Here is a 16,367-nt window from a genome sequence, read left to right as displayed (position 1 = left end):
AAATGAAATAAGCATTAGTGGATGCCCTGTGGATTTCCTGATGGCTTGACTACAAACCGCATAACTTCAGATATTTGCAAGAACACAAGCTTTGTGTTTTGTAAAATGCTTCCCCTTTGATCAGTTGAAAAATACTTTGAATACTAAACCTGTAAATTTACATTTTCATCTTATCAACTGCATACTCGTTCAGCTGAAAAATAATTAGATCTTGAAAAGCTGGATGGGAAAAAAAACCCTACATTTTAACAAATTTATTTTATCATTTTAACCCCACACTTCCAAATACAAATGATTATAACTCTAAATCCAGGCTGAGACTGAACTCAGGGAAATGAAATGCAGGAAGAATCAGAAAATCAAATGAACTTCAACATCAGACACAAAAATAGAAAAGGAAAATAAGAATGAAAAGACATGTAAGAGAAAGTGGAGACATATTGACACCACTGTAAGATGCCACGAATCCTCTCTTGACCTTCCAAACCCAAAAAGCCTTGAATACAATATATTCTGAAAGTGGTAATTTTCCCTCTTATATCAAGATGAAGATTTGAAGGCTTGCCCCTTCATGATGTCAGGTTCCTTTTGTCCCAAAGAATTTTCTTTCTCAGCCTCCAGCAATTTTCACTGCTGTTCCTGCAGCACACACAGGCATTCTGCTTCCCTGCCCTAAATATCCCTCCTTCCAGGATTCTTGTGAGATTGCACTTGATTGGAACTCAAAGTCAGTTAAAAAACTGAAAGAAGATGCATAAGCTGCTAATCACCTGGACTGGCTGGTGAAACCCTGACAGAAGATCCCATCAACCAGCTCCAGATAAAAAGGCAAGAGTCCTTGCTTTGCTCATGCTCTGTGAGATGTGGATGGGCACCATGCCAGGGAGCCAGCTCCAGTCTGCACTTGGCTACACACTTGTTTCAGGAGCTGATTCACATCACTGAAACCACGAGTCACCACCAGGCTTGAGGCTGCTGCACGTCCCCATCACTTCTGCAAGTTCAGTGTGAGAGGACATCCTCTAAACAAATGAGCTGGACTGGCCTGGTGCTGACTCCTGAACCCAGGAACATCCCACTTACTCCTTTCACAATGCAGAGAAAGTCTTTTATTTCTTGCTGCTGTAGCAGACAGACACTTAAGGAGAGAAGGGCAGGGAGTGGAAAGGGAGCACAGACTAAAAGACAGCTGACACGAGTCTGGAAAGAAAGCAAATACAGAGTCTCAGTCCACTGCTTCTGTCTTCTTACAGGAACAGTGCTTAGCCTTGAGCAGCTTTTCTGTGACCAGACTCTGCTCCTCTACCAGAGCTTTGACCTGGTCAGGTATTTTTCTGCTTTTTCCATGTCCACACCTACTCCTTCCTGCCACTTTGGGCTGAGCTGCTTTTACTACATCTGAGGGATGATGCCCACCATTGAAGGAGATGTGTAGGAGCATGTACTGGAAAAGCCAGAGCAAAGTAGAGTTTTTCAGTTTAGAGAGAATCCCACCTGAAATCCCATACCCTGCCTGGAAGAGCATGTTAACAATTCACATAAAAACAACTCATTTGCACACACTTCCCAGGCTCCTGGATATTTCCTTCCACTTTTCATTGTTCAGAGAAGAATCACTGGCATGAACACTCAAGCATCATGATCTGATGTCTTAATTAGAACATTGATATAAAATATGCAAGGCAACACAGTGTGAAATGCTTAGAGAACATCAATCTTGCAAATCCAGCATCGTACAGTCATGGAGCACAGCTTTTCGAAAGAGGTCAGGGGAGTACGGGGAGAGAATTAGTCAAAGGACAGACCACAGAACAATACTGGTTGGATTAAAAAGGAGTCAGGGTGTTTTACCACACTGCAATCAACTTTTGACTCACAGGATAGTGAAATGAGTGAGATAGCAAATGGCAAACAAAAAGAGGCTCAAAGGCAGAAGTATGGTCTCCCTGAGAAGAGATGCCATTTTCATGGTACTACCACGTACATTATATGGGACATACTACATCACATCCCCTCAGTTTGCTTCTGTCAATAGTCAGGCCTAGGGACTAGGACCTAGAAACCAGCCCTCCTGTTAGCAAGGTCAGGAATAGATTCTGCAGGTTAAATCCTCCCCAAGTTACTCCTACTTTATCCTCTCCACAACCTGCCTCACATCAGCCTTGTGTAGGTATTCAGGTGGCCCAGAAGCCAGTAAGTACCAATCAGTCATGATGCACAGAACTAAACACATTCTGCTCAGTCTGCTTCAGCCCCTTTCACCCCAGGGGCCTCTCAAGACAAAAAGCAGGAAACATTTGCAGTCTGCTGCTGGCAGGAAGAATGCACACAGGGGGCAAATCTGCAGAGCAAAAAGGTTCCATTTCTCCTTACATTTGTGTTAGAGACATGAAGAAGACAAGTCAGGGGAAACACTAGGGAAAGAGGGAAATGGTAAAAACAGTGAAGGAAAGAAATATATTTTCTGTGGAGTTTAACTGATAGCATCAGGCACCTAAAGCAAATTTAGATGTATTAAAGCACTGTTTTCCTCTGGGTTCTCTGGAGAAACAGAGACTCTTTTAACAGTTGGCTCCTCTATAATCATGGGGGCTTTATGATAAAGAACTCAAAAAAGCTTATGCAAATCTCAGTATGAAAAATTATGCTGTAAATACTGTAATAGTTACCTTTATATTTTTCTTCTGTGGAGCACATCAATACTGAGTGCCTTGCTCAGACTCACAACATGTTCTCTGATATCCATGCAACTCACACTACACAAGATTTAGTTAAAATGTCTTTCAAGACGTTCGGTAGAAAAAATGACACAACTAACCGTGCAAGAAGCCCAAGGGCAGCTCAAGCAGTGTTAGTCCCAAATCCTATATCAGGGTCTAGAATGGATGGCAGAGAGCTGCATGGAGTAAATGTTTCCCTGATATGTCACTTGGGGAGCATCAAAACCTCTTGTGGTGTCTGTGGCAGTGTGGGGGAAGAGCTGTCACAGGAAGAGAGGTGACACACAGATGAGACCAAGATTGCAGATACTTAAGATTGCTATCAGCACTGAGGGTACATCAACAGGATGGCAGCTGAGGATAAGAACATGCCCCTTTGGCATGGGATCCTCATGCTCCCCAGCTCTCTCAGCCCTGCAGGACTATTGTCTGCCACTCAGGACTGTGCCTTGCTCTGTCCTCACATCCTACTGCCCTTGCTCCTACAGCCCACTGTGTGAATTGGCATCCTCCTCCCTGAGAAGACAGAGCAGGTACTTGAAAATCAAACACCACATCAAGTGTTTCAGTGCCTCATAAAACATGTTAAGGGAAGTCTCACATTCGACACCTGCCCATCTCCTTGTAATGTCCACTGTCTCCCATGTGTCTGTAGACATTAACTGGTGGTTCTTGGATCCCCAAGGGTCCTGTGGTCACCAGGAGCCCAGGAAAGCACATCCACAGTCAAGAGAGTTTTGTCACAGGTAAGCCGTGATTCTCCTGGAACACTTGCACGTGGTCTGCAAAGTGCTGAAGGCTGAAAACATTGTCTCAAGCAACAACACTTTGCTCCAGCTTCTATGTAGAGAATATCCATGGTTCTTGCACACTTTAAGCTACTGGGTAAGGTAGTAAGATTAGTAATTATGATGACAGTCACCTAATACTCAATGTATCTATGGCATAAGCTCTTGTGCTTACAGCTCCTCCAACTGTGTAGCACCATGCGTGAAATAATATACCCTGACTTATCTATTAGTGTGGGCATACAGCCCTGCTGACACGGCCACACAGGCTTCATTTATACTGCTAAATGCAGCACAGCCAGAAAACAAATTGATTTACAGGATCACAGGTGGTCAATACCTTAATTGTCAGCACAGTGTCTGGCACTGCTGGATCAAGTGCCACCCATGACTGCTCCAGGGGACAAGACTGCCACGTGCAGTAAAGACAGAAGGGTACAGGTCTGGCTCCTACAGAAAAAAGAAAAGAGGCCAAGCTCTGTGTAGTGTGGACAGGACTTATCTGTGCCACTTAGCCCTATGTTGTTTGGCAGTGTAGATACAATCACAGCTTCTGAACCTGTCCTGTGGGTGTACAGGCACACTCTGTTTGCACTGACTCCCTTACAATGATGTAGACACCTTATTGTCACTGAGAAGAGAAATGACTGGCCCAAGGACTCAAGAAACGTGTAGCAAAACTACATTCAAGAGACAGGTGTGCAAGCTACACATGCCCTGACTTGGGCAGCAAACCAAAGCATTAGCAAACCCCTCTCGGTGTTTTAAATAAGAGTACACGGTTTTGTTTCCTCTAGGCAGCCACAGTGAACCTCAGCTTGGCAGTGCATTTCTCATTACTTTTCATGATGGTATCAGGTTTGATTTGTTCCCCAGGGAAGGATTTTCTCCTTGCACCTCATTACCTCTCTTCTCCTTAATCTGATGTTCCTATTTGAAATGCCAGCCGGCATTTTCAGAAGTGTTCTTGACAATGGTTAATTATAGAAGGGTCCATCAAACTGCACAGATACAGGTCATGTAAAGACTGCTGGGGACTTGTTCTGCCCTCAGAAGGAGCAGCCAGCACGGCCTCCCTCCTCCCAGGTTGAAAGGGGCTTCACCAGCCCCTTGGCACCCACTGTGTAGGGTCACTCATCTCCCCCTGCACAGCTTGACAGTCCTAATGGAAGCTGGAATTGAAATACTCTGTCATCCCAACTTCTCATCCCTCGCTGCCACTTGCTTTGTGGGCACAGCAAAGCGCCTGGGACCCATCAAAGTGGGAGCCAGGACTCTTTTGATCCTCTCCTCAAAAGCAGTGACAGAGGACTGGGCAGAGGCCGAGCCGCAGCAGCTCCTGTGTGCCTGTGAAGAACAGCAACGTGCTCACACGAACCGTGCTCACAGCACACACCGAGCCTACAAGGGGTCAACAGTGATCAGCTCTGGGTCACTGCTGCTGCTCCTCACAGCAGCAGCTGTGCAGCTTGAGCTTCCCCTGAAGCACAGAAGTTTGTGCATTGTTTACTCCATCACCACAAGGATGGTTGGATCCTCACAGTCTGCTTCCTCAGGCAAGAATGAGTTTTCCAGTGGTTGGTTTTGTTCCACACACACCTCGTTCGTGCTCTGCTCAGATGTAAATGATTATATAAGGTGCAGGAGCAGAAGAACCAGGTCAAGAATCGCTTTCTGTTTAAAGGAAAGGAGTGTTCATGTTGCTGTGCACACCATAAACTATGTCAGATCTGTGAAAAACCTCTGCTGAGCTCACAAGTAACTGAAAGCTGTTGATTACAAAGAAGGAAAACCTACTTTGGTCCTTTTCTGACCTAGCAAAGACCACAATGTTTCAGGAAGACCTTACTTTTCAGAGTGAAAAGAGTGCAGTAACCATCTGCTGCCTCTATCTGCTACCCTGACACAGAGGAAAAAAATAACTCATCCACTTGATCCTAATATCTAAGTATCAGTCTTGGAGACACACAGGGTATGGGCCAATGAATTGGAATAACTCAGAAATTTCTAATTAATGACAGAATCCTCACTGCAACTTTAATAACAGTCAGCATTAGCGTGGTTAGGCCTCTTGGGCAGGTGCTTGTTTTCAACACATACTCTATAGAGCACAGATCACCATCTTGTTCTGTATTTACACAGTACCTAACACTGTGGGCTGAGTTAATCACCAGATCTTGGGGAAAACAACTCCACAAAAGTATTTCACTTATGCTGCAGCAAAACAAATTCCTTCCCCTTTATGGTTTCTCCTAGAACACCCTGGGTGCCCCAGCACCACTCCTGAGGTTACCAACGCTTACTGTTTCCTTCCAGATAAAAAGGTTTCTGCCCTTTGGAAAAACCTGCCCTGGGTTTTGAGCACAGCATCTCTGCTCTTACACGTCTCTTGGTATAAGATCAAAAAGTTAAATGCCAGATCTGTTCACTACAGATCTGATTCAGACCCTACTGAGGTGCATGGTTCCCAAAGGGCTGGGATTGCTTCCAGAGGAAACAAGCTCTTTTCCCCACAAACTCCTTGAGAAGACACTGTTACATGCCCAAGGAGACAAAAACATTATCCTTTGCTGCAACTCATAAACATTTTAAAAAAAGGCATTCATCCAAACTCAATGAAGTGCTCATCCAGTAACACAAATAACTGCAGACATAAACAGCAATATTGCTTGCCTTGACCCCAGCCAGTCTGCTAAAATGCAAATATAATCCCTTAAAAAGAACGGGAACTTTTAACTGATAATTCTTATTTGCTTACATGATATATTGTTAGAAGCTCAGTGTGAATTTTCATCTCCTTGGAAACCCAAGTTACAACATGAAGGACCACGACTTCAGTTGCTCTAAATTGACATTGCCCCATTGACTCCTCTCTGCACCCACCTTGGGAACTACATGAAAAATATTACTGACATGAGTTTGAGAAGAACTGAGTTTGAGAGAATTCTTTTCTCTTGTAGATACATGGTTGGTTGTTTATAAAAAGCTTTCCTCGAGTGCTCACTCTGTAGACTCCATAAGATCCCAAACAAATACCTAACAAGACTAAAAGTTGTGTTTCATATTAGAATAAAAAACGAGCTCATTTTAAACTGCAGTCAGTAGCTTTTCTTCCGGGTGTTTCCCCTGTGAGAACACCTTTAATTGTGCACTACCACATCACTTCAGCAGGACATACTGTTTTCTACCTATTCACAGACACCTGTTGTCACAGAATCACAGAATACTCTGAGTTGGAAGGGACGCACAAGGATTATTGAGCCCAACTCCTGAGTGAGCAGCAGGGATGAACACACAACCTTGGCATCACAGCCACCATGCTCTGACCGAGCTCATCTCAGGGTGCTGCTCCAGAAGCAGCCAGAGAGATGCTCACTTTGACCCAGCACAGGAATCAAAGTTGAAGCATCACGTCCAAATCTCAGGCTCCATCCACAGCATGTCCTGCTAAGGGACACACCATTAAGTCCTCAAAGCCTCAACTCCTCCAGGGAGAAATGCTCTTAACACCAGGGGTAATTCCTTTATTTTCATTCTTTTGTATGGGAATTGCAGGCACTAGGAAGGTTTTGTCTCCTTTTGTCCTCTGAAGAACATTTTGTACACCCATAACCCACGTTTTACAGGCATACAGATGCCAAGCAGACTATCTCCTCTGCAATCTTGGTGCCCCAGCCGCTGGCACGACAGAGACAGCTTCTGTTATTACTTCAATAAAATATTTTGCAGAAAATAGAACCATCAGCAGAATCTACAAACAAGCAACGGAGCAACTCAGCGTTTATCTGTCTACTCATCCATGTCAGTGCTTTGTGTCAGCATGAAACATTGGTCTTCACAGCTCACACTTGCCCTGCTGAACTACAGCATAATAAAATATTTATCTGCCTCCCTGAGAAAATACATGATAGCCATCAGTCATAAAGGTTTAAAACAATTGAGTGGCAGCCACTTGCCTGATATTAAACCTCAAAAACACATAATAAAGCTGCTTGATCAGCTCATCTGCTACTGAGCTGTGCTCAAGTAAATACCTCTGATTTTGAATCAGTTTAAACCAAAATCTTGCAGGTTTAGTGCCAATGCATCTGAAAAGCTAAGTGCACTGCACAACATCAGGTGTAGTTTGTCAGCCCTGCTCAAACAAACCTATCCTACTCCACAGAAAAATATCTTTTCATGTTTCATCAGAGAAGCTACTGTACAAGGCTAAGACTTGTGTTTCTGGCTGGTTTCACAATGTGAAAACGCTGTGTGAGACTATAACCATCACACTCATTTCCCCTGAGGTTTAACTTACAGTAAGATGGGGACTAGAGTCTCATTTTCAGAGTTCCACCTAAAAGAAAATTTGAAAAGTATTTTTCTATTTCACTATTATTCATCGAGCCTGCGTAAGCCCCGTAAATAAAACATGATCACTCAATGCCACCCACAAAATGTCTGGTCTTGCAAATTGAGAGTAAAGGCAAAAATAGCTTAGGACTTCTCAGTTATCAGACTGCGAAAAATGACTGAATCTGTTTCTGATATTCATATATGTGAGCACAATCTGATTGGGAAAACATAGGCAATCAAAAATGTTTGGTTCCAAGGCTTGCACCTGGATTCTCCTGTGATTTTAAACCACCAAAATACTCTGAAACCAGATGTACCAAGGAGCAATTCCAAAGAAAGGAGAAATGGCATTAGAGCCACTTTACAGCACATCAACATATCTTGTTAAATCAGCAAATGCTGACTGCAAATCTGCTCCTTTGCAGAAACTCACAAGGCACTGATGCTTGAACTGTTTATGTGGGGATACTGCTGCAGTCTAAAATTTAGGGATCTTTGTGTATCTGTGTGTTTTTATGGGAATTTCTTTATGGCCTTATCAGCTACACTTCTATGGTGTTTGCCTGAGCATTCATTTAAATACTCCCACTGCATACACGTGCATATCTTCAGTCTTAGTCCTGTTTTGCATACTTCTGTCTGGGTATTCTTAAGTCAAAATAAGACCGAGGTGAATCATCTGGGGTTTTTTCAATACTTTATGCATCACTATCAATATTTCCAATACCCTTTGACTCACTCAGCAGATAGCCTATCATAAAATACGCAGAATTGCTCATGAAATAGAAACAGTTAAGACAACAACTTCCAAGTCAGTGCATAAACCTGGTTCCTGTAAGGAGTGACACGACTTGATGGGAAGATCAGGCTGCCTACAGGCAGGGTTTATTGTACATGCAGAGTCAGCTGGCTGGGAGGTGATGGCACCTTCACAGTTGCTGTCAATTGTGTTAACACCACAACAGCTGAAAAACCCTCCTGCTTCCATCACAAGGTTTTCTTTTATCTTTTTAAGCTTGCAGAGTTCAAAAAATCCGGTTCTCCCTGAAATCCTATCCCTCCCTCATTTCAATCCCTGATTTTTATGGGAAATCAGGCTGGAGCATTTGCTCTCCTGTGTGTGTGAGTGCAATGCCTGGATGAGATTTTAATTATAGGAAAACAGCCGAAATGACACCAATGCTCCATGGCAAATGTACGGAATGCTGACACCTGCCGACAAAAGGCTTCATGTCACTCTTGGACAGGAATCTGCCCTCATCTACATCCCAAAAACTCATTCCCATCTCATATGCACAACAGCCAACCCAAGCAGGGACTGAGTTCAGCATGACACCAAACATGAAGATCCAGAGCTATCCTGGCACCATGAAACAGCAGCATGAGTCTCCTGCTTCCTGAAAGCCTGTGGCTCTGGGCCAGTCCAAGGAGTTTCCCACCATCCAGGGGAATAACTGTGTATTTTCAATCTCAGCAAAACCAGCAGGGATTAACTGTGCCAGAAAAACAAATCTTTTGTAGCTGGAAAAGTGCTGACCTGATTTAATAGCCCACTATGCTGGCAGAACACCAATCCTAGGAAAAAGAAAGGAAAAAAAAAAGTCACAAATTTCTGCCAGGTTCACGAGCTGAATCTGCTCAGCAGCAAGTAGCAGAGATGGTACCTGGGATGAGGGGAGCACAGAGCTGGGCACAAGGAAAAGGCAGCAGGACTGTCCCCTCTGGCACCAGGCAGCTGAAAGGAGGACTCAGCTGTCTCACCAAACCACATCTTCAACCCACATTCCCCACACAGGTGGGCAGCAGGGAAAAGCTTCCTCTCCTGTTCCCCAGATTGTGACACAAAGACATGGAGATGAGCTTGGTGCTGGGTGTTTCTTTCCAAAACATGAAAATAAAGGGAGACAAAGACGTCTGTCTGGATTAATTACTGCAGCCAGAGACACTTGCACATTGGCATGTCCCCGGCAAGAGTTGTTGTACAGACTCCTGCCACACTACAGAAATGAATTTCACCTCTTATCTGCCTTTCAAAGACTCCTGTCTCTAGGAAACTGTATAAAAAAAAATGACAATGCTACTGTTCACACTCACTGGAGCAAAATTAGCCCTCTTTGAAACAAAACCCTCGAGAGTCACTTGCAGTTACTTCAAGGCCCTTGCCCATGTTGCTTTTACTTCTCTTCAAACTTTAATTGATTACAGAGAAGTAATCCTTTCAGTTGTTTTGATGAGTTTTCTGCAAGAAGGCAAATGTGGATGCGACACTTCAGATAATTACAAGGAAAAACCCTCTTTTAAAGCCTTAATGAACTTTATGAATGCGAAAAGCTGTAGTGTTCCAGAGCTCTCAGCCTTTCAGGTTCACTGCAGGACACCCTGGCATGGGTGGTATTAAAATTAAGCCACACAGTGCTCGTGGTTTAGTCTGCACAAGGGAAATTCAGGACATAAGGACACCAAACAAAGGGCATTACAAAGCAACGCCATATAAACACATGAACTTTTGCATTTCAGAGCATTTTTTCAAAAGCCTTTAAAAAAAAAAACTCTCTGCAATTGTGTCATACCTGTTTCTGAAGAGAGGCACTGGGAGAAACTCAGCTAAAAGTTTCTGCCTTCACTTAGCAAACAAAGTGTTGATTATTGAGCTGTTTCAGGGAGGTCTGGAAGCTGGTGCAGACCTCAAGAGAAGACCAGCTTCAGGGAAGAGTAACCCCAGCAGCAGGATGGAATCACACACCTTTCAAATTTAGGTTGGGATGCAGAAAAACCCTGAGGGAAACTTGCTATCACCTGAAATGTTTTCTCCCCAAGAAAGTATTTTCCTAGCTCTACCTGCTAGGAACAAGCCAGATGGAATAATATAAAATTATTTTATAGATTTTTACTAGTGGAACAGGCCCTTTTGTAATGATGTGTCATTGTGGAACACTGCTGTGGAAACAAGTAAGAGATCTGTCCAGTGAGCTGATCTGAAAAGCAGAGTTATGGCATATACAGAAAGAATTAACATCTCCAGTGCCACTACATGTATTTCACAGTATTTCTTTACCTGGGCAGAAATTTTCTCCCAGGCATCTGTTTTTCTAGAATAACATAAAAGAGATTGTAAAGGTTGAAAGAGCAATGGCTGGAACTCCTACAGAAAAGCTTTTCTACAAGAAAAATAAAACAGTCAAAGTTTGATAGAAAAGAATACAATAGATATAGTACAGATGTAACTAAACAATGAATAATAAGAACAATGTAACTCAAACATCCTTATTTACTTCTCATCATAGAAAAATGAAATATCCCTTAAAATAAAAGCAGCAAATTTAAAATGAATACAAGGAACATAATATTTCACAGGTCGCAGGAGCATAATATAATATTAACATAATAAGGAACATAATATTTCACATTACAACTAACTAACCAGTACAACTCACAGCTGTTGGAAGGCAGCAGAGCCAAGGGCTTAATACAAATAAAATTAGATGCTTAGAGGAATGCTCCCAATGCCTGCTGGAAAGAGAAACCAGAACCTGTTTGTAAGGCAATAATCTGGGGGCTGCAGCTGCAGAGGTAGGAAGATCCTTCAGTTGTTGCTCCACAGCTACAAGTTGTGAGATTCCCTGGCTCTTGTAAAACATGTGATGCTGCACTGCCTGTTCAGATCCTGCACTGCGAGGGGAAGGATCCTCTCTCCACAGCAAGATTCATGACCAGAATGTTAATGCCTCATTTGCACTCAATTTTGTTCTTCTTTTGCATATCAAAAATACTATGGATCATTGTCTCCAAACAGAAGTTCATTCCAAATTTTAAATCATTTCATTAAAAAATAAATTACATTAGCCGCTAAGCCTCGATTTTCAATTTTGTATTGTCCCATGCTCTTAGGTTTTCTTTTTATGACCAGTGTAAAAAGATTTTAAATTATAATCTGTCCCTTGGCATATTTTGTACTGCAACGAGTGTGCAAGGGGATGCAATGAGTGTAAAAATGAGTGTTCAAATGAGTGTGCAAGTGTGCGAATGAGTGCAAATGAGTGTGCAAATGGGTGTGCTGATAAGTGTGCAAACGAGTGTGCAAATGACTGCAAATGCGCGAGAATTGTGCAAATGAGTGTGCAACAAGCGTCCTACGAGTGTGTAATGAGTGTGCAATAAGCATGCAACAATGCTACAATGACTGCGCAATGAGTGTGCAACAAGTGTGCAAATGAGCGTGCATGAGCAATCGATCGCCAGGCATAACGAATTGATCGCCGAACAATCGATCGGCAGGCATGAGCAGTCGATCGCCGAGCAATCGATCACATTCGTTGCACACTTCTTGCACACTCCTTACATTCTCCTTTCACACTCATTGCACAGCCCTTGCCTACTGATTGCATCACAAGGCCATCAGTCCTGGCAGCAAATGCAGAATCTTTGAATGCATGAATAAATAGGAGGAATTTAAAGACAGGTGACAAAAATGTTTCTGCAGGACAAATCCCAATGGCAAAGTTTCAAATAGGGTCAATGGTCACTCAGGAATAATTTCAAACTACTCAAGGTTTGGAACTCTTAACCTAGAGGTAACCAGCAGTTTCCGTGCAAGAGAATCATGTTTCCTGGCATAAATAGTCCTTATAAACCAAATACCCCCACACAAATAAGCTGTTCCTGTCTGTTTCTGCTACCAGCAGGTTGTTGCAATTTATGCTACAGCAGGTCTCACAGTGCTCTGGAAGTTAAAAGGGCAGAAAGATAAAACTACCTTAACCTTAAAAGCCAACATTCAAAAGGTTATGTGAAAACAAAGCTGCAAGAAGTTACTTCTAGGCACACGTTAGTATTTCCTTATTTTATTTCAAATTCGGAGCTTTTCTTTTTATTCATAATAAATTTTCACCGTTATTGAAAGCATGGATTATCTAGTTAATATTTCACTAATTATCTTGAAGTTACAACACAAATGCTGTGGTCAGTAGGCCACTGAAATTTTCAGTGCTGAAAATGCCAGAAGTCTCCAAATTAAATTAAAAGATACAACTCAAGTTCTTAATATATTTCTTAAAGCAAAAATACATTATGCTGTAGTTGAGTAGTAGCAGATTATTCAGCATTCCTCATTACGTATAAGATGTTATATTGTCAAAAGCTGAAGTTTTTCAGCTTGGGTACTTGTGCCAAACTGTGGTAGGGGTAGGAGGGTTATGTTTGTTTTATTCCTGCAAAATGGTTCGCTGGTTTCCCAGATCAATGCTAGTCAAAAAAAAAAAAAAAAAAAAAAAAGGAGAGAAGCTCTGTTGCTCCGTGCCTTGTAGCAAGAACTTGAAATTTTGCTTGTAGTACCCTCACTGGTGATGATTCAGCTTTAGCCCTGTTCAAACCCATTTAAGCCAGGATTATGCAACACTGCAAATGTCTGAAAAGCTGCCATTGGCACAGGCTTAGGACAGATGTGTCTGGGTGAGTTCTGGGGCTCTCTGAAGATGCCCCCCTCCCTGTACCACTACTGGAGTCACATGTGCATGGGTGGCCCCATGATTCTCTCTAGGAACCTCAGGATGGTCCCTCCATCCTGGCTCCTCATTCCCTCCTCCCCACACATCTGGCACTGATCCAGCCACATGGTAAACTGGATCCACTCATCTGGGTTCAAAACATTCCAATGAAAACAGGGGAGGGGGAAGGAGAGAAATAATCTTCACCCAGAGCAGCAGGTTGATCCAGCTCACCAGAGAGAGGCAGGAACAGGCAGGAAAACACAAGGAGGGAAAACTCCTTAAGCCAGTATTGGTGCACAGAGGGAGCACATGGAGCTGCAAGCTCAGCTCTTCCTGCCAGACCCATCTCAGCTGTGAAGACTCCAAAGGACTTTCATTTCACTGCTGCTCCTATTCCTGCTGCCCGGGGCAAGACTGGGAACTGAAACATGGAAGGAAGTGATGACTGATGTTTCACTGAGACTTTTTTTGGCATGACACCCATTTTCACAACCCCTACCAGCCCTTCAGTTGCATCAGTCCAAACCTGTGTAGTGATTCTGTCTGAGAAGAGACTTCTGCTGGTGCTGGGTTGCTCCTAACCAAGACTGGTTTCCCAGTATAAGTCCCAACGTGGCTGCAGAGCCATCTGTGCTGGCACGGGAGAGAAGAAGTGGGGACCAAGAGGACGAGAAAGGGCAGCAGATTATTTATACAGGCACTCCTCAAAAGAAACAATCACAAAACTATGTCTTTTGTACAATTTAGTAGAAAAAGTACCATTAAACAGTGAGATATTTCTAAGCCAATGAAAAAGAGAAAGAAGTCAGCACAGTGGGGAAGGAAATGAGTAAACTGGGATGGAGAATCTTGTATGTCTGGAAGCAGACAAGTGAAAGAAGACAAAACACATGATCTACTCCCTTTTGGCAGGGACAATCTATTTATGCTGGCCCAGCTGCTCCTGAAATGACAGGCTGGGACTGAGTGCAGGAGGAAGTGGGGAATACAGTGAGAAAGGCCAGAGAAAGACACTTAGGAGGGAGTTTCAGAGAGGCCAGTGAAAGAGCAGAAAGATGGAAAGGGACATTGTGGTGGTAGAGAAATTAAAGCTTGAAAAAGGAGGTCTAGTCCAAGGCTGAGATAAATCTGGGAAATCATTGTTTTGAAGGGAACAGAGAAGAAAACTTAATGCTGGAAAAACAAGCAAAAGTCTGTATTCACTGGAGGCAGCTCCTCTGCACAACTCAGGCTGCAACAGGATCCTGAGCCTCTGCTGCTTCTCCATCAGCAAACATCACTTAGTATCTTTAAGTCACTGAATGGTGTAGTGATGAAGAGCCCATACAGAAATGCAGATCTCTATCCTGAGGTTTGCATAATGCACAGTAGAGGCCTGCAGCTCTAACCTGAGCAGGGAGAAGGTAAACAACTGAGCAGATGAGCAGATACTCTTAGAGGCAATCCTTAACAGCAAGCAGTGTTCATCTGCCTCTTTGAAGAGCCCAGATCATTTCATCTGAGCTCATCTTTGAGGGCGTTCACACCTGAGAGACAAGGACCATGTACTGTGACACCAGGGCAGAACTGACAGAGATTAAGAGGCTGAATTAAGTCTGTACACATAATCCCATTTATTGCATTTCTTAGAAAAGCACGTCCCAATCCATTAGAGTAAGCAGATTCAGAACCATAATTTCTAACAACACTTCATTTCTTGGCCAAGAAAAATATTTAGACCAAACCCCCCTCTCTCCATCATGCAGGTGAATGTTAGGAAAGCTGTTTATAATTTACTGCACACCTTCAGCTACCAGTCAGTAGTTCAGTTATGAACAGTTAAGTGTATTTGCCCAGGTCCAAGCCTTCCAGCTGAGATCCTTGGCCATGTGCCTCCCTTCAAAGAAACCTCCAAGAATTTTACCATATGGAAACACTCAACCTAGTCTTTTTTCTTTTTGTTTTTTGTGTGCCAGGAAGAATAATCTCTTTTTCAGAGGAATAACTTAGCTTTTCCCTCATAGTTCTCAGAGCAGGTCTAAGTAATAATAAATAACATTACAAATAGGGAAACCCATGTCCTGCTCAGTGAAATCACAACACCTCCCTAAACCACACTGAAAATGAAACTGCTGGTGAAGAGCTCTTTAAACTTCTGTAGGAGTAATGATAAAAAGCAAACAAGGAGTACAGTTTTATCTGATTTACTCCTTCCAAAGTTGTGCAAGGTTTTTACACTTTTGTAAACAAATACTGCAACCTGCCTGGACTTTCATCAGCAGTATCACCTTGGGCAAAACCCAATACCAGTGCACATTTATACCTCTGATAGGCAATTAGGAAAATTATCACAGGATAATTAGGAAAATGTATCACAGGCTTGCCCCAGAAGTTGCTTAAGTCTTTTCAATAGATATAGCTGGAAACAAACCAAGTCATGCACCTACATATAGCCGTATGCCAAAATATCTGAACTTCTTCCACCTTTGTTCTTGCTGTTATTGTGTCCAAATAGCCTGAAGAAAGCAACTTTTCACATGCCAGTGAGTCACCCACACATGGTAGAGAAGATGACAGACTTTCTCCTACCACAAAAGCAGTGATCTCTGTTTATGCCAACATATGTGAGTGGTGCCAAGATGAAAAAAGGTAAACCTTGGTCCAACAGAAAAAAGGATCATCTCCAAAAGGAGGGGCTCATGTCTATTCAACACTGCCCATGAGTGCTACTAAAGACTGGGAAACTCTATGCAAAAAGTGCACCCAATCTTGTATTTGAGCTATGCTTAACAGTAACCATGCCTGAAGTTTTAAGGACAGTGTGAATTTAGGCTTTTTGTCATGCAAAATGAATACGCTCAGAAATGACATGGCTTATTTATGTACCTGCAGGCCATTTCTTGGAAATTACACAGTAATTTATGCCAGCCATGGGAACATTACTAATGTAAGACCATGTTATCTCCTTATAACAATGTAAATGCCTCAGATCACCAAAGTATTTGATAACATCTCGGAGATAAATGTGCCATCCATGTGTCATTCCAACAATGGAG

General features: G+C 42.8%; 1 protein-coding gene across 3 annotated transcripts in view; it reads right to left on the bottom strand.

The window, feature by feature from the left end:
* Positions 1-16,367, bottom strand: part of MTHFS (methenyltetrahydrofolate synthetase) — a 76,953-nt gene that overhangs the window by 54,541 nt on the left and 6,045 nt on the right. Inside the window, exon 3 of one of the 3 annotated variants that reach the window (XM_088172600.1) lies at positions 9,384-9,421. The exons of the other annotated variants lie outside the window; for them this stretch is intronic. Coding sequence (XP_088028726.1) covers positions 9,384-9,421 — 38 coding nt within the window. The remainder of the gene's footprint in view (positions 1-9,383; positions 9,422-16,367) is intronic. 3 annotated transcript variants of the gene reach the window in all.

The sequence above is a fragment of the Sturnus vulgaris genome, chromosome 13, assembly GCF_052056855.1.
Source record: "Sturnus vulgaris isolate bStuVul1 chromosome 13, bStuVul1.hap1, whole genome shotgun sequence".
Lineage (NCBI taxonomy): Eukaryota > Metazoa > Chordata > Aves > Passeriformes > Sturnidae > Sturnus > Sturnus vulgaris.
This window is presented reverse-complemented; position numbering and strand designations above follow the sequence as displayed.